The 18909-nt window shown below is 40.4% G+C and overlaps 1 protein-coding gene across 4 annotated transcripts in view; it reads right to left on the reverse strand.

The window, feature by feature from the left end:
• Window positions 1-18909, reverse strand: part of TARBP1 (tRNA guanosine 2 -O-methyltransferase TARBP1) — a 113953-nt gene that overhangs the window by 67418 nt on the left and 27626 nt on the right. For all 4 annotated transcript variants that reach the window (XM_075596792.1, XM_075596793.1, XM_075596794.1 and 1 more), the window contains exons 7-15: window positions 11850-11985; window positions 10492-10588; window positions 9166-9255; window positions 7226-7367; window positions 5718-5814; window positions 4956-5143; window positions 3757-3851; window positions 2030-2191; window positions 1188-1375 (exon numbers count right to left, since the gene is read on the reverse strand). In XM_075596792.1, the coding sequence (XP_075452907.1) occupies window positions 1188-1375; window positions 2030-2191; window positions 3757-3851; window positions 4956-5143; window positions 5718-5814; window positions 7226-7367; window positions 9166-9255; window positions 10492-10588; window positions 11850-11985 (1195 nt within the window). The remainder of the gene's footprint in view (window positions 1-1187; window positions 1376-2029; window positions 2192-3756; window positions 3852-4955; window positions 5144-5717; window positions 5815-7225; window positions 7368-9165; window positions 9256-10491; window positions 10589-11849; window positions 11986-18909) is intronic.

The following is an 18909-nucleotide window of genomic DNA, read 5'->3' on the forward strand; positions in this document are numbered from 1 at the left end:
TAATCGCCAAGTTTATATGGAACTACAAAAAAAACAAGAGTAAACAAAAAGATTCTGGTAAGGCCAAATACGACGGGTGGCCTATGAATGCCATGCCTGCTGTCTTACTATAAAGCAGCCCACCTTAGCCAATTCATTCAGTGGCACTCGGATCCGAGTCTCAAAAGATGAATCTCAATAGAAAACTCAGTAAATCATCCAGTGGATTTAAATCATCTAATCTGGCTCCTCTGTAAAACCAGAGAAAGAATTGATTATATTTTACCCACAATGCGTAACTCGCTAAAGATCTGGGACGCTACAAAATATAAATCCACTCTAACATCCAAGAACTCAGTAATGACCCCCTATTCTCAATCATTCTAATTTTATCCCTGACCTATATACAGAGACTTACGGTTATGTGAACCATAAAAAGAAACCCTGCTCAACACGAAGAGGGATACATTTGGCCAAACAGTAAGTGAAGGGTGGTGCTCACAGGGAAATGAGGTCAAGCATCTCAAGACTAAGGGATCAAGGCCCAGGTGGGAGTATCAAATCATTTGAACAAATTAGAGCAGAAAAGGATATTCCCAACCCAGAATTTTTTCGGTATCTTCAATTTAGGGCATTTTACAGCAAAGCTCACCCTTCAAGCCCCGTAACAAAGTTTGAGAAACTATGTTTGGCAGACACAAGCACACAAGGCCTTATATCCCAGATATACAAAGAATTCACTCATCATTGTGTGGAATGTATTGATGCACATATTAAAAGGATAAATAGATCAAATTCAAAAATATATATATATATACGTTCTATGTGATCTCTTTGGCAGTACCTGTACAGTACTGTACCGCTCAGGCTATGCTGTTAACTCCTTTTTATTTTATACATGGAACACCGCTTTTCTAACCTCCTGCTTGCATTAAAGCAATCTCTCAAGCAGTCATTACTTCCCTTAACTTTGTATTCTGCAGCACTCAGGATACACTGTATCTTATTGTAAATATAAAATAATTTCATACTGTTTAAAAATGGTATATCTTATGAGTGCTTCTCTAAATCAAACAATTTGCGGGGCACATTTCAACAAATAGTAGCACAGCAAATATGAGATCCCTCAGCTGTAATGTCACAATACTTCATCATTTTAAAAACGAATAGAATTTATTTTTCAATTCGTTTTTGCACACATACAGTACCTTTCGTCGCTGCTAGTAGGTTTCAAAAGCGTTATGTTGAGACGAGCAGATGACAGGTATTTAGAAAGTGCAATTTCATAATCGTGGGACTCAAGTTGCAGGTCATGAGCGCAGGACGTTAAGCTGCACACTGAAGCCAGAGAAGCCATGTGGACGACTTTTTGGATTTGATCACCAAGTTTTGGATCCTAGTGAAATAAATCATTTGGGTCAACATCTTTCACTATGACTGTGGTTATAAAGAGCGATGTCATAAGGTACTCCCTCCTAAAGTAGTTATTCCTCGTGGATCTAAATATCATTTGAACACCAATGGTATGGATTAACAGAAACAATATTAAACTTGCTCACCCAATCCAGTTTCCCAATCCTAAATGAGAAACAGCTTAGTAAATATAAATGCATGTAACATATGTACAAGAAATACAGTAGCTCTACACTTATATAAGTATAGATATAGGATAAAGTATCTGTTGTCTGTATCTGTTGTCTAAATTTAGCATAGGTTGAACTTGATGGACGGAAGTCTTTTTTCAACCTCATCTACTATGTAACTATGTAACTTTTCCACTGGGAGGCAATATTTATTCCAGATTGTACATATACAATTTATCAAGAGAAAAAGTTTACTTTCTACACAGTTTTAAATATATATTTTTTCACCTGTTTAACAATATGTTTTGAATTGAGAAATACATCTTGTTTTAAAGGCCCATTATTTACCAATCTGTCTTATGCCACTGGAGCTCAATTTTATTGTTTATTTAAAGCACTTTAATAATTGCATATTTGAGAAATATATATATGGAGACAAGCGCATATTGAAATGAGGGCAAAAATACCTGATTGTCATTGCTGTGCTGGAGATTCTGGATTGCGGCACTCGTTATGTAATATGTGAAACTCCATATTGATGGACTTCTTTTCCAGCCAAACGTCAAGGATAATCTTACAAACTCTGACAATATCGCAAGGTATAAATCGCAGCGGTCCATATCTGAAATCTGAAATGATTAAACAAAAGAGCAATTAAATCTGACCTTAAATTGCTACTTTTTTCACATTTTCACTAGGGGATTTACAACAATGAATGTCAATGAAAGCGGCGTTTCTTTTTAGAATAAGCAATACACAGCTAAAGGGTTTCAGGGGTATTGAACAGTAGTACCACTAATTAATCAAACAGTTTGAATATAGCACATAAAGGTTTATAAAACGGGAACCTGCGTAAAAACTGACCTAAATTACAATGTTCCTTGGGGAGAAAGATTACATTTAATACAACATTTTTATGCTTACAGCAGTTTTGAACCTGCTTTATCCGGCTAGCATTTGCTGCGCCTTTAAATAAGTACAAAAATATGATTAATATCTTTATGTTCCATGTATCAGTGGGCTACATCCTCACTGGTACCAATTACTGAGACTCAATAGAATTCAGTCTATATGATTCTTCCAGATTCATAAAGGTCATCTAAAGGTTATCACAAATGCAAGGTTTTTTTGTATAAGGTTAAATGTCACTAGGCAATGGAGTTTTATTACTGGGAAAATCTGATAACTATTAATCCAGTACTTCATTCAAATGACGCACATTGCCATTTTAGGAAATCGGTATTAGCTGTGAATGAAGTATATTAGTACAGTAGGTTTAGACGAGATTACTTTGTTGGCTAGTGACACTGTGGGCATGTTTAAGTTACTCTGCTCCCAACACCCGCGGTGGGCTGTAAAGCAGAGTGTATTTAGGCAATTCATTTCTCATACCAACTAATTTTTATGTTTGTAAACTATTTATGACTTTAGCAAGGTGCTAAATTTGTGGCAACGTTTAGTTTTCTATACTCTAAAATGGACCAGTCTGCTTTAAATGTGCAGTCCTATTTTTTAACAACTACTGGAGTTTAAAAATGAAGGCAAAGCTTTCTACTATTCTAACTAGTGTCTCTAGTTCTAAGATTTGTTATAATTTATCAAGTATATTTATTTTTGAACGTTTCATTGAATTTCAAAATCGAAGGTACTGTAATTGAAATGAAAATAAATGTACTTGTAGTTGAAATTAATTAAACATACAAAGCCCACTGACTCTTAGTATTAAGTTAATTTGTTGCACACTTTTTCACTGAACCAAAACATGGTGAAATGCAGTTTGCACATATAGTCCAGACTTTTAAATCGTCACACAAATTTCTTTTTTATGTACACTACTGTACATTTTCATCCATGAAAATCTAATGCTGGTCCATTAAAAAATATCACAGCAGACTACAGATAGGTTTAGTGGTTTTGTAAGTTTAATTGATTACTTGCAGTGAATTAGCCTCACTGCAAAAAAGCACAATAACACTCATTAAGGAATATACAATACATGCTGCTTTTGGCTATAGCCAAGCAGATTCGCTTCGAATTGTGATAAACCAACAGCATTTACAAATTTGGATCACAAAAAAATGTTAATAGGAAAAGTCTAGTGATTTTCCATAAGAAAAAATTAATATTCTGGACCAGTTAGGAAAAAACAAAAATTTGCGTAAACAAGCAAACACTCTTTAGTTCACATACTTACAGTTTTTAGCTCCCCACTTAACCTTCGTACAATAAATGCCAAAGCGTTTGTTGCCGTAGTCATAATTAAATTCCAGAGAGAAACCAATAGCTCATCTATAAATAATAAAATAGATTTACATTTGTTTTATATGCAGAATAAAACTCACAAGGTACAGGGAATAGAAATATATACACACGTACAATTGTTGTTATTTCACTTGTTAAAATTGTGTAAATGAGAAGTACGGACATATCAACACCTTTTTTTTATGTATTGGTTGAAAGGGCAAAAAGTGCTTATGCCGGCGATTTTAAACCCTCTCGTTGGCTAATCCCACCCGCACCAGATTTTGACCAAGTAATTAAACACATCAATGCACTTAGAACAGTTAAGTATAGCATATTGTTTGGTTAACGTTCGTCAAGGGCTTATTCTATTGCATAAAAAAGTATCCTAAAAGACACAGTGGTGCTACAGGCAAATTTCATAGCACAAGAACTACATATGAAAGGCACACATAATTAACTCTTTAACTGCCAGAAGGATCAGCAACCCATTGCATCTCATCAGGTAGCAAAGGGGATAAATATACTTTTTTTTTTTAAATCCATGTTCACATCAGTTCCAGTGTTGATCTACACGGGTCACTTCTTTAGGAAGGTCCTCAATATACATTTATGCTGGTAATGTGTAGTTATTGGACTATGTGGGAATGATGTGTGAATCCCAATATCTAATCATTGCCCTCTTGTCTAAATCCTCCATCTGTTCCCTGCCTCACCAAACCTCAGTCTGACTGATTTTCCTTCTCCACTATGCCCGTCTCTTGAAAATACGTTTTTCTCACCCGCACATCTTCTCTCCCAATAAAAGCCTTCTAAAGCTATGCTAAATATAATTTAGTGGGTTCCTCGCTTTCTTTAGTGCCACGTCTTCATTATATCCCCCAAAAGATTGATCGATTTTAAGAACTATTTATTTGAGGAGATGGGGATTAAAGATAACCAGTTTTTCCTATGATCATTTATAGTTAACAAACATTCAGTGATTCAACACTACAATACAGAATACAGCTGAACCCAGTTATAACGCGGTGCTCGGGGGCCACAGAATGAGACCGCGGTATAACCGGGATCGAGATTAAAAAAAAGTAGCATTGGCAAATATTGATTGACTTTTTGTTGAACCTAAAATTAATTACTAAATAAATCTCTAACCTGAATCATTTGCAGCCGGTTTTGATGAGAATGTCTGCAGCAGTTTCAAGAGTAACTGTAAACTCTTATCTGTTTTCAGAGTTGGCATATATGCATTAGTACTAAGCTTTGACAGGACATCCAGAAGAGGATTCAAAAAACAACTTAGTTCTGTCAGCTCTGCTACGGCTTTGTCACTGTACACTGTACTGTATGTAAAAAAAGAGACAATGAGTACATCTAATGAATACCTTAGAGTTTGCAACCAATCCATTCCTGCATTTTTATGTACAGTAGCTGCTATTTCTTGGGATACTGTATCTAGAAGATATTTTTCTTACTCAGCAAGAGTTTATGCAAATATTTTAAAATGACAAGAAGGCAACACAAGCAATTAATTAAAGCATATAGAAAGTAATGTGTCAGGTGTTTTGCTTAAAAAGTACAGTCTCCCTTAGGCCCAAAGTGATCTAATCAGGGACAGGAAATAGTTTGCTAGAGTTTCGCACATGCCAACTTAAGACGAGTGTTTGAAATCCCTTTTGAAAATGTAAACATTTTGATTGACAGTGCCGACATTCAGAGCGGTTTCTCCAGTGACCTAATTAGATTTACAGTATGTACCTATCTTTCCCTCACTCAGTCAAAGAGGAAAGGGAAAGATGAAAATGGGGAGTATTTAACATGCAGACAAATATTAATCACCAAGATTTGAATAAATTTGTTTACGCTTACCTAAAATTAGTCAATAAATACATATACTATGTTACCTTCTGCACTTACATATTCGTATGCCTCATGAGTTCTATATCAGCAGCCAATAGAATCATTGTAGCAACAAGTCGGGAATCAAGCCAGTCCGGCATAAGTGCATTTTCTCCTATGTACGTATAAAAATAAATCCATTTGCATTTATCAATACTAAGCTTGCAAATCTAGGTGGTATCCTTGTAATCCAATCATAACTTTAACAAGTTACAAGCGCATGATTAGAATACATTTCTAGGTACTGTATGTTGAAAAATCTATGCGCCTATGTGACATAATTACATTATATTTAACACCACACTGGTAAGGTCTTATAAGACTTAGGTCAACAATCACAGCTCTAAGAATTCACTGTTACTAAAATGTATTAGGACTAAACAAACATGGGAATGTTGAACCTAGATTATACATGGCTATGATTGAGTGAATTGTTTTGCAGGATGTATGATAATCTCTTATATAAAATAAGGAGAGCATTTGACAATTTACATTTTAGTACAAGAGATTATGCTAAGAAGCTGGCAAATTCAGGATTAAATGTGACTACATATTTTACGGAAAGAAAATTGAAGTCAGTGAGGTGGTTAGGGCAAATAAAAGTTAATTAAATAAAAATAAAAATCGAGAACACACAAAAGGGAACTATTTAGTCAAAAAAGGAGACTCAAAATAAACACTATAAAGGATATTTTCCTAGATATATGACAAAAGCAAGCTATAATGCGGCAAGTAATCTTTACATGTGAATTCTGTATATTTAAAAAACGTGACTGTACTTTATACGAATATGTAGAATGTAAAACTAAAAATAAGTTCACCCAAATACTGTTCATATAAACAAAAACATAACCGAATCTCAAGCAGAGGCGGAAAAAAATTGGGTAATATTAGATAACAACGGAGAGTATAATAGGCAGTGTAAATGGTGACGGGTGCCAGTAAATGTGAATATTTTAAAAAAAAGTAACCAATTGTACAATGCCTACCTATTTTGTATACTAATCCAGTTAAAAACAGGAGGTAGTAATGTCACTGTTTTCAAGAGTCCAACATGCAGCTCCTATAAAACAGCAGTGCCTCCCACACATGGATATCATTTTTTATATGTTACCTGAACCTGGGGTCCCCCCAAGCTCATTCATTGCACTTGGTAGCAGCAGCATCATAAAGCAGACTTCCAATTTGAAATAGCCACAATTTCCCACTACAATAATTGAGCTTCTCTCTTTAAACCACAGTGTGAATCAGTGGTTTAAATTGCCGTGGTTTCAAAATTCCAAAACCTGTAACCCGTAATCTCCTGTGATTCTAAATCGGCTAAACATATTTAAAAATGGTGTTTAAAAAATTGCCAGTGGATAGCTACTCAAACATCTTCACAGTGTAATTGCACAACAGGGAATAAAAGCAGTAACAAGAACTGTTAACGGCTATAATGCTACACCAAGGGGTGTTAATTCACGGGTGCCCATACATGTTCTCAAATAATAACAACTACACAGCCTTTGACCAGTTAACATTACCTTTTGAAGCAGGCACTTTAAGGTAATTTTCCACTAAACTCTGCACATATATATTTAATGAAGACCTTCCAAGCTCTTTAGTAAATTCATAAGATGTAGACTCTTTGAAGAACTTGTCGTTGTCACAAAGCCAATTACACAGCTAAAGCAAAGAAAAAAACAAGTAAATATTTAGTTACACCATACACAAACAAGTTATGGTGCAGAAAAAAAGGTATACAAAAACCCTCCACGGTACAGTAAAGATGAAGAGCACCGATAACACAATACAGCTCAACCCCGTTATAGCACAATCCGATACAGCACGGATCCGCTTATAATGCGGTTTGAGCGTGGCTGCCAATTAAATAAGCAGCAGATCTATTACCATGCTGTTTTCTATCTTCCCTGCTTTTCATGTGCTAGGTGGCAGGGAGCTTGACCTGCACCCCCCCTCCTTGGCTCCAGGGTCATGTGACGTGACGTCGCCATGGCAACACAACGTCACGTGACCCCACAGTGTCATTTGACGCCGGTTACCATTAATGGGAGCTGCACGGTGATCTGCTGTGACAGATGATGAAAAGGAAGGATTGGTTTTATCGAGCGGGATTTTGGTTCAGACATGAGATAAGATAAAACCGCCAGCAGTATGGAATAGTTAATGCAGCATTTCATGCATGATGTCTCTCCTCGCTCTGAAGGTGGATATGCTGCATTGTAAAGTCATATTAAGTATGACTACATATTGAAGCAGCAAGCGGAACATGACGCCTCAAATTACTGCTGTCCCTTAGTATTTACAGCTGCTGATCCACTACTGCCTTTGCATGTGCTCTGTATACTGCTCATTCCTACTCATAATGCCCTCTCTAACCTGCCACTTATTTCCCTCCTATAATGCCCTCTACCCTGCCATTTATTGCCCTTCTATAGTGCCCTCTACCCTGCCATTTATTGCCCTACTATAGTGCCCTCTACCCTGCCATTTATTGCCCTACTATAGTGCCCTCTACCCTGCCATTTATTGCCCTACTATAATGCCTTCTCTCTTGCCACTACATGCTCTCTAGCCCTCCACGGCCCCCCATTAGTGGTTATATAATCTTCCTGCATGCTGCTTGGAGCATGAGATCTGAACTAAACCTTTATTGTACAACTCTCCCTTTATTATATAATTGCCCCGCAGTGCCTCACATGCCCCCCCTTCTCCCTGTCAGCCCTGACATTAAATACCCTTATTCCCCAGCAGTGAGTGGTGCCCGCTGACTTCAAACAAAGAAAGCATAAGGGTTTGCACAAGCGTTGTTAATCCATAGCCTGCGCTGTGAAGTGAGGGACAGAAAGAAAATGAGGGGGGGGGGGGGATGTCTACATTTGGGCGGACACACACACACACACACACACACACACACACACACACACACACACACACACACACACACACACACACACACACACACACACACACACACACACACACACACACACTGTCTCTTTAAGGGAGATGGCTGTGATTTTCCTCTCTCTCCCCGTCTGCCGGAAGCTGAAGGCAGAAGCAGGGAGAGGAAAGAGCTGCCAGCTGATGCCGGGTAAGTCCTGTGTGGGGGTGCCGCTGCGTCGCCCGGATGTGGGACAGCTGGGAGAGTAATCCCAGCTCTCCCCCTCCAGCGGCCGTGGAACCCCCGAGTGGTTTAATGTTCGTGCCCCAAAATGTTTTTGTTATGCGATCGCATTCTGTGGACCCCAAGCACCACGCTATAATGGCGTTCAGCTGTATTGTACAGGAATCCCTGTATGCAGTGTGATTATGTGGTAAGAAAAGTTTGGGGACCAGTCTTGAGACATGTGGATGTGCTCATAAGTCGATAAATGTTCTTTACCATTACGATACACCGTACCATATTTAGGTTCATTTTAAAACACTGATTAGGCACGTCTTTCGTGTTATTAAATCATACCTCTTTCCAGAGTTTACTTCCTCTGTGTAAAGATTCATCAGATCTCAAGGACATCAGAAAACTTGAAATATCTGCAAAAGATACTCTTTCCTAAAAAGATAAACGAATTTTAAACTAAAACGTAAAACTATATAGAAAAAATCTACCGACTGCTATGTTAACATACCCACTGCTATGCAATATATTTTGAGATTTTGAATATTCTTTATTTTGTTAACAAGTTCATGTGATGATAATCATATTAAAGGCATTAACAATACATATAGCATATGTGAAAGTACTTAAGAGAAAACAATATCGAATAATAATTATAAAATATGTTTTATGTAAACAAATGTTCAAACTATACTCATTAATGAAAAGGTCAAATTAGGACATAGGTTAAATCACCGAGGTTGAAAGAGGTACACTTGTGACCATAACATTTAACTTTTTGTCCACTACTATACTAAGTAATTCAACCCATTTAGCCCTGAGGGTGTTTGTACCCCCCACTGCTGAAGACATTTTGGATTTTTTGATGCTAGCAATTGTTAAAGTCACAATAACGATAATATTTTTAGAAATACCACATGGCCCCCTTACCCCCCCAATAGATGCTGTAGATCAGTGGTGCTGAAACTCAGTCCTCCTGGGCTACCAACAGGCCAGGTTTTAAGGATATCCCTGCTTCAGCACAGGTGGCTCAGCCATTTTGATAGAGCCACTTGTGCTGAAGCAGGGATATCCCTCACACCTGGCCTGTTGGTAGCCATTGAGGGCAGAGTTTCAACACCATTGCTGTAGATTATAATACAAATTCATGCTTTAATGTTATTTTCCCACATATTACAGACATTTTAGTCAAGAGGTCCCCCTTTCTTAACCCTTCCAATATTTTGGGAGATGCTCTTAGCGTCTCTCCTTCCAATTAAATGTTATTCAGCACCAGAGTGACACGTATGGGTAAGTGTCATACAGGGGTTAACATTGGCAATTTTGGTTTATTGGGTCTAAGAATGATTAATCTCCCTGAATCATAAATTGCCTGCATATCCTACACCGTTTTCTTCTAAAATGATACTTTCAGTCAATTAAATGAACAGCGGCGTTACAAGACCTTTGTAACGTTCCTCACGTTATTGGTACATATCCCCATTGCCACTATTTCTCCATATGTAAACTGATCTAAGCTATATAGTTTTTCCCCACAAAAAAAAGACCATCCCTAACTCTCATCAGCTACCCTTTTTTGCAACTTAAACGCAAAAATGCAACTTCAGTGTTTGCAGGATTTACTACCAACTTTCAAGATTTAATCACAAAAGATCTCTCAAAGATACTTACAACATCTGTTAATTTCATGGCAGCTTGAAGAAGAAAACATTGGGCAGCTCCTCGAAGCAGAATTTGATGTGTAGTCATAGTACACTGCAATACTTCTCTGCAATTGGTATGCATTACATATTACACAATGAAGGCAAGATCACAAATGTCAACACTACTTCAGTTTATTCTTTATTCTATTGACCGCTTTATTTTAGTAAAAATGAAGGAAATGTCAACTATCTTTAACCAGGACAGCAGGAAGGAATAGGAGTTTAAATATAAAAGTCTATACCCAGAACAACCTATTACCTTGCATGCTGCTTGTCACATCTGCCTAGTATCATCCATATGTTACGGTGGAAAAATAGACTGTTCATGTTTTTTTTATTACATTTAAAGATTTTTAAGGAATGCACCCAATTCTGGCTTTGAAATCTGTCCAAATGCACCTTCCTGTGAACTTTCAAGCAATCCACATCCGTCCCTGCCCTATTTTGGGGCCCTCCAATGCCCATACTCGTTTGCCACAGTCCTCATCTATATCTGTAGCCGCTCTGATGTCCGAAACTGGTGCATACCTGAGTTCATTATTAGCAACAGATTTAAAAAAAAAAAAAAAATGAATGAAAAGAAATTAGATATTATTTTAATATTGCTCTCCAAGAAATTAGATATTCTATTATATGCGGTTGGAACCTACTCCAACGTCACATTGCAAAGCTAGTATAACCAGTCTCACACTGAAGAGACCCAAAAGGTCTAAATCGCTGTCTGTGAGTAGGCTGTGCCGAAAAGCGGTGTAATATGGCAGGCATATGCTTAGGGGGGTCCATGTCAAAATGGATATGAAGTAAAAGGTGACACTGTGTACTCATTTGCATGTAATTTCCCAGAATCCCTAGTTACAGAGGAAGCACTGTATTCTAAGAGTTAATGGTGAAAAGCAGGGTTCCAGACCTGCCAGACACATCTGAATGTGCTCACAAGTGATATTTTTATTTGCTATATATTTTTTTGCACCAATATTGCACAGGTTAAGTAATTAGAAGGGGTTCATAAACAAGCCATTCCTCTACCCCATTAAGGATAGGTCTCGTCATCAATTTTATTTTGTAATTTCTTCTTTGTTTATAGGCCTATATCAATATCCTCTGTCGTACGAAAGATAAAATTTAAGTAATCGAGGAGGCAGATTTCAAGTAGAAAATCTATCCTATTAGACTGCTATTTAACTAATTTTGCAAAAGGCTAGGCCAAAAATGGACTGAAATGTGAGACACACACACACACACACACACTAGATTATAGATTAGATTACACAATTAATAGCATTTTAGATCACATGATCATACAGTATTCATACAACAAACAATTACCTGAGCAGAAGAAGCCCTTCTACACCCCATGCTTTACATGCTGGAATATGAGCCAATGCTTTCGATATAAACAATATGGGAACTGCACACCAGTGCCTAGTGGTCACCTTCTTGATAAATTTCAACAGGAAAGCCCCTGAACAAATAAATGGAGAAATTAATACAATTGTTAATTAAATTATCAGCATCTGAATCTACATTACAGAGGCTGATTGAGATCTGGTGGGGGGGTTGGCGATGCCTAATCTCTCTTGGTATTATTACGTTTCCCAGATTAGCCAACTTGTATAATGAATTCGAACCGGGGTACTCGTGAGTGGGTCGATATTGTAAATATGCATTGGACCTTGTGGAGATCAACTCACTACTGTGGCTCTCCAAGTCTAGCAGATCATCAGGGTTACCTCACACTGTTATAACTCATTCTCTAAACTTATGGGATCTATTGAAATTTAAACACAAATTGACTACAAGTAATTCCAGAATTATTCCTTTATGTTTATTATGTTTGAACCAGGGATGCATAAGTGTTTTTTTCACAACCTGGAGATTTGCTGGTGTCACCTGTTAGGAACTTAATAGTCTTAATAGCATAGTTTTGTTTGCTGCCCTTAAAGATAAATACAGGTTCCGCCACAAGTACACATTTGTTTCCAGTTTTATCTCTGGTATAGCTTCTCCGACAACTACCTTCTTGGAGTCCCCTTTTCATTCCAGATATCTTGAGAAAAGCTTGATAACTGCTCCCTAGCGTATTATTCTTAGTCCAGATAATGGAAATAAACATTTCTTTATGCACAAGTGGGAGGAGGAGTTGGGCGAGACACTGGAGGTTTAGGCCTGGGATGAGATTTGGGAAGCTGCATCCAAAATTTCTACATGCACAACAATTAAAGAAAATGCTTAGAAACTTTCATATTGTTGGTATTTCACTCCCTCTCGCCTCCAAAAGGTTAATAAAAATGTCTCTCCCAGATGCTTCAGAGGCAGTGGACATTATGGATCACTTTCTCATGTCTTGTGGAATTGCCTAATCCTCCCCTCACTATGGTCTCAGGTGTGTGTGTGTGTGCGCCTCCCCCCCTGCCCCCTTACCTTGTCACCGGCATTTCTGACATCACAACGTCATGTCATGGCAACGCGACGTCATTTGACACTATGGTGACGTGCCGCCAGAAGCCCCGGAGATCATGTAAGGGAGTTACAGAAGCCTTGCGTGATCCCTCGGCATTTAATTTAAATTAATTTTGGGGAAGAGCGTGGGGCCTCTAAGTGCCGGTCTCCCCCAAGAAAATCTCACGCCCCCCAGTTTGGAAGCAGCCTGCATGTAAAGCATTCCATCTTTAAAGTAGCACTTTTTTTAAGTAGCATACAGTCTAGAGTTAAACAGGGACAAGTGGACAACACAACACCTACTGGCCTTGAATCCTGGATTTGAACTACGATGGAAAGGAGGATATTATCTATCCCAGACTGCACTAAACTATTGTGACGGTAAGGGGGTAACCAGGCTCTAAATAAAGGTTACGCCAGTTTTTGGTTAACCCTGATCCAAGCATAAGGATTCAAGAGAGTTAGCTAGTAACAATGTATGCTTTACATGTACCTTATGTGTTTTTATCTTTTTAGGGCATGTCAGTGAGCAGGGATTGTTGGGCATGAGTTTCAAGGGGGGGTTTGCGGAGGAATTGTCAGAATATGCCTAGGTACTTGGGGTCCAGAGTTGATGGTTCCCCTAAAAATGTACCTGGGAATCATGCTTCACCATAGCCCAGAAAGGTAAATGGGGCAAAAGGATGACAATTGTCCCTGTAACGGAAGGGGTCCCTAGGTTAAGGTGGATACCCCAGTTAATGCCCAGGTAGCCCAGAACCTGCATTGGATTCATGGGTGCTCTAACCGTAGATAAGGTTGTGAGGGGACACTCAGAGTCCAGTCTAAGTCCAATAAACAGTGTGGGGAATACAGGCTGATAAGATGTAATAAAGTATATTTTATTAATACATTGAAATGTACTGTTGTCTACTGTAATGAGTTCGGACTTTCGGAACCGATGTTCAGACAGGCTGCCAGGGCTAACCCATAGGTGCCAGTAAGTCTGCTGGACATCTAGTTCAAAGTAGCCAGAGGATGTAGGAGGTGTGAAAGCCATGTGAGTAGCAGGGAAGGGCTCAAGTACCCAAGTCTGGGGCACAATGGCCGTCGTCCGGGCTGCCATTTGTTCTGCCAGACTTAGTGGAGCCTGACCCAGCGGGTGCAAAGAGTTAACCAGGGACGGAGGTGGCAACTTGCGCATGTCCCTTGGCAATTTCAGATTTCCCGCTGACCCGGTTTTCAGACCGGCTTGGTTCTGATCGGCTACTGAAAAAGTTCCCACATGATGATTGGCTGCTGAGTTTCATGAATACAACTCAGAATACTATAAGAAACGTCTGAGCCAATCAGGTTTGAGATTTCTAATAGTAGAAGTGCGGGTGGGCTTTTCAAAGATGCTCTTGCACAAAGAGCAGAGCAACCGGCTTCGATTTCAAGCCAGGAAAGTCTGCTCGTCAGATTCTAAGTCCCGTTTTTAGCACCCAAGTTCTCAAAATCAAACGCTGCAATCGCGGTTGGGATTTGATGCCGATTTCGGTTACAGAAGATCGGTGGTAGCTCATGGTCAAAAGAGTCCAAGTTCTCAGAAGAGAAGGGAGTGTGGGGTGTGGAACGTCACGCCAATTTGGGAACCAGGAGATTCCAGGCTAAGTCCCGGTCAGGGTAAAACTCTTAATTTGAGTTCCCTGCACCTAGAAGAGTCTAGTTTTCGACCCCCAGTAAGTGTGCTTTTCGTCTGTATTTTGTGTTTCATTGTGTGTATGCGAATTTATGCCGAATAAATTACAATTTATTTAATTAAATTGTTTTGCTCAATGAATGATCCTGGTAAAAAGGTGTAAACTGCCTGGTCTCTCGTGACAACTATTGCTGCCATGCCGCCTCTACTATTTATATTTCCTGTGACTTCACTTCTTCTCGAAATACGTGCTTCTTTCTACCAGACTCACTATGGGGGCGATTCACTAAGCAGTGAGCTTTTGCGCCCGATTGGGAAATTTGTAATCCCACGATAAAAAATTAAGCCAGACGCGGAATTCACTAAGAAGTGAAGCGCATTTGGTTAGGTGCGGGCAAAAACATGCCCGATCGTGCGAGCTGTTTTCTTTTACCCTGGTATCGTGCTTAAAATTCTATAGCTCAATAGCTGATAGAAAAAAAAGCAGCCAGTAAGAGCTGCATGGAGACGCTGCGTCTCCATGCACGGCTCCTACAGGCGATCGTGCATTAAGAATATTGATTTTGAGCATAGTGTACAAGAGCAGGGGGTCTACTGAGCTGAACCGCATTGGTTTCAGCCTCGGGGACCCCCTTCTTCATAATACAGGCCCCGTTATTGGGGACTCTCGCGTGAATCACCTGGGGACACCCGCCGGCCTGTTGTATTAATTGTGTGGCAAAAAAAAAAACCGTAAACAATTATTTTCTTCATGGCTCCATTCCTTTTGGGCCAGCCTTTAGCTGGTGCAAAAATCTGGCGTGCTTTTAAAGTACGATTCCCTTATCACTGCTTAGTGAATCACACTGACTGGCAAAAAACGGTGCGTTTGCCGTTTTTTGCCTGATTGGACATATTTTTTTCCCCTGGCTGAAAAAAATGCCTTTTACGGCAGATAAAGCACTGTTATCACTGCTTAGTGAATCGCGCAGCAGGCAGTATCGGTCTTAAAAGGCATTTATCGTACTTAAAAGCAGTTATCACTGCTTAGTGAATCAATCCCTATGTCTCTTACTCTATTCATAAATCTTCATCTCTCCTTCCTTCGCCACTTTTCAACTCACATCAACTCCTTTCTTACCTGCGCCCGCTGACACTACACAGCTATAGCCCCAGCAGTAAAACACACCCTTACAAATCATCCTCACACATCCTCTTTCTTTCCATGCTTCTCCTCCTTGCTTCTGGGGATATCTCTCCCAATCGTGGTCCCTGTCTTATTTCTTCATGCTCTCGTCCTCGCCTCCCACGCGCAACTTCTACTCCTTCTGGTGTCAACCCCTCTAACCTCATACCCATCCCCTGTCACTCTCCCTTTCTCCTGTGCCCTTTGGAATGCACGCTCCCTTTCTAACAAGTTCCTCTCTGTGCATGACTTCTTTTTCTCTCACTCTCTGCTTCTCTTTGCTATAACTAAGACCATGCTTCCTAAGTCTGACTCAGCACTGGAAGCTACCCTCTCTTATGGTGGCATTTCTTTCTTCCACACTCCGCGCCCTGATGGCAGAATTGGAGGCGTGGGACTCCTCCACTCCTCTCTGTCGCTACCGAACCCTTTCTATTCCTCCCTCTCTTGGTTTTCCCTTTGAGGCTCACACCGTCCAGATTTTCTCTCCTCTCCATGTCCATGTGGCGGTCATCTATCGTCCACCTACCTCTTCTAACCCCCCTTCTGCCTTTCTCTCTCACTTTGAATCCTGGCTCTCCTCCTTTCTCCCATCTGACTCCCTGTTCTTCTCTTTGGGGACTTCAACTGCCATATTGATGATCCCTCTCTCCCTTGAGCCTCCCGCCTTCTCTCTCTAACCTCTAGCCTTCAACAGTGGACTGCAGACAGCACCCACAAGGATGGCCACTACCTAGACCTGGTTTTCACTAAATCTTTTCTCTCTCTGATTTCTCCCTTTCATCTCTCTGACCAATCACCTCATCTAATTTTCTCTCTCTCTCTCTGCCCCACCTCCATCTACCCCTCGTTTCTGCAGAGACCTACCAGCTTTTGATTCCACTTTACGCTCCTCCCTCTCCTCTCTCAGCTCTTTCTCAGACCCTATAAACCTGGTCAGGAACTGCAACTTTGCCCTATCCTCCTCTCTTGATCTACATACCCCGCTTTTTCTCTGTCGTTCTCGCCCTAACCCCAGGCACTGGCTAAATTGCCACACGTGCATGCTGCGTTCCTGCATTCGTTCCTCTGAACACCTCTGGAGGAAATCTCACACTCTCACAGACTTCCTTCACTACAAATTTATGCTATCCTGTTTCAATTCTGCCCTCTCCCACGCTAAACAAACCTACTTTTCTTCACTAATCAACACACACACGTCTAACCCACGCCAACTCTTCTCTATCTTTGACTCCCTACTCAGACCACCCTCAGCTGCATGTTCTTCTTCCTCCATCTCACCTCAGGACTTTGCCGACTATTTCAAGGATAAGGTGGAATCCATAGATCAGAACATCCCGTTTCCTCCTCCTATCCTGCACCTCTTCCTACTATAATTCTCCTCCTGCCTTCCTTGACTCTTTTCCGCTGTCCCAGAAGAGGATGCGTTGTTGCTGATCTCCTCTTCTCCCTCTACCACCTGCCCTCTTGACCCCATTCCCTCCCATCTTCTAAAACCTCTTGCACCTACTATAATCCTTACGCTCACAAACATTTGTAACTCCTCCCTATACCATAGGGCTCTGTCCTGGGACCTCTCCCTGTCTATCTTTACACACACTCTCTAGGTGACTGTGACAGGGTGAAGTCAGATATTGATAATTATGCCTGGGAAACATACATCTGAGTCCTTCATCCAGCACTCAGAAGGTTAACCCAGTAAGAATACTTGGGCAATCAGGAAGTAAGCTGAGACAGCTGACAACCAGCTTGATAAGGTGGCTACTGCTTGTAGTAGGTGGCTGACTCAGACTACAGAGCTGTCCTGTGCAAGCTCCTATCCAGACGGATTTCCAAACTCTCTCTAGGGACAGAGATTCCCAAAGCTACAGTAATGACTTTAAGATTGTTCATAACTATTGTGGTAAATGTTTAGGGGTTGGGAACTGGACAAAGCCAGCCAGCCCAAAAGATAGGGCCTGGAATGTTTAGCAAGATCTCCCTATGGTGAGTAGGCGTTTTTTTATGACTTTTGTTTTGCCTTAAAGGGACAGTGTGCCCAAATGTTTATTTGTGTTGTGGAGAAATAAAACCATTCAACATTTGGTTTACCCTGAAACTGCACGTGTGGACTATTATCTGACCTCGCCTACAGGCCGTCCTGCCCCAGTGACCTAATCATATTTCTTGGGTTCAAATATTACCTCTATGCTGACGACACACACAAATTTACTTTTCAAACCCTGACCGTACACCTGCTGTACAGACCAAAGTTTCTGAATGTCTCTCCACTATATCATCCTGGTTAGCCCTCCGCCTACTTAAACTTAATATGGCAACAACAGAGCTCCTCATATTTCATCCCAAATCTGGCCCTACTACCTCCTTCCACATTACTGTTGGAAGTACCATCATTCACCCAGTAGCCCAAGCACGCTGCCTAGGGGTCACACTCGACTCCTCGCTCACATTCTCCTCTCACATTCAAAAGGTAGCTAAACCCTGTCGCTTTTTTCTCCGCAATATTACAAAGATACGCCCTTTCCTCTGTTGCTCGACTGCTAAGACTCTGACACAGGCCCTCATTCTCTCCCGTCTCAATTACTGTAACCTCCTGCTGTCAGGCCTTCATGCTTCTCACCTGTCTCCCTACAAGCTATCCTAAACGTTGCTGCTAAAATCACTCTACTCTTTCCTAAATCTCTCTCAGCGTCTCCCCTACTGAAATCCCTCTCATGGCTTCCTATCAAATCCCGTATCACACACTCAATTCTCCTCCTCACTTTTAAAGCTTTTCACTCTTCTGCTACTCCTTACATTTCAGCCCTAATTTCTCACTATGCACCATCCCGACTCTTGTGTTCCGCTCAAGGATGTCTTCTCTCTACCCCCTTTGTATCTAAAGCCCTCTCCCACCTTAAACCCTTCTCACTGACTGCCCCACACCTCTGGAATGCCCTTCCCCTCAATATCAGACTAGCTCCCTCTCTATCCACCTTTAAGACCCACCTTAAAACACACATGCTTTACTGAGCATATGAGTAGCACTGTGGCCGATACTATACACCTGATACATAAAGCTTGGCTTCTAGCAAACGCACTTACCAGAACGCCCTCCTACTGTCTCTGTACGTACCTCCTAC

This window comes from Ascaphus truei, chromosome 4, assembly GCF_040206685.1.
Source record: "Ascaphus truei isolate aAscTru1 chromosome 4, aAscTru1.hap1, whole genome shotgun sequence".
Taxonomy (NCBI): Eukaryota; Metazoa; Chordata; class Amphibia; order Anura; family Ascaphidae; genus Ascaphus; species Ascaphus truei.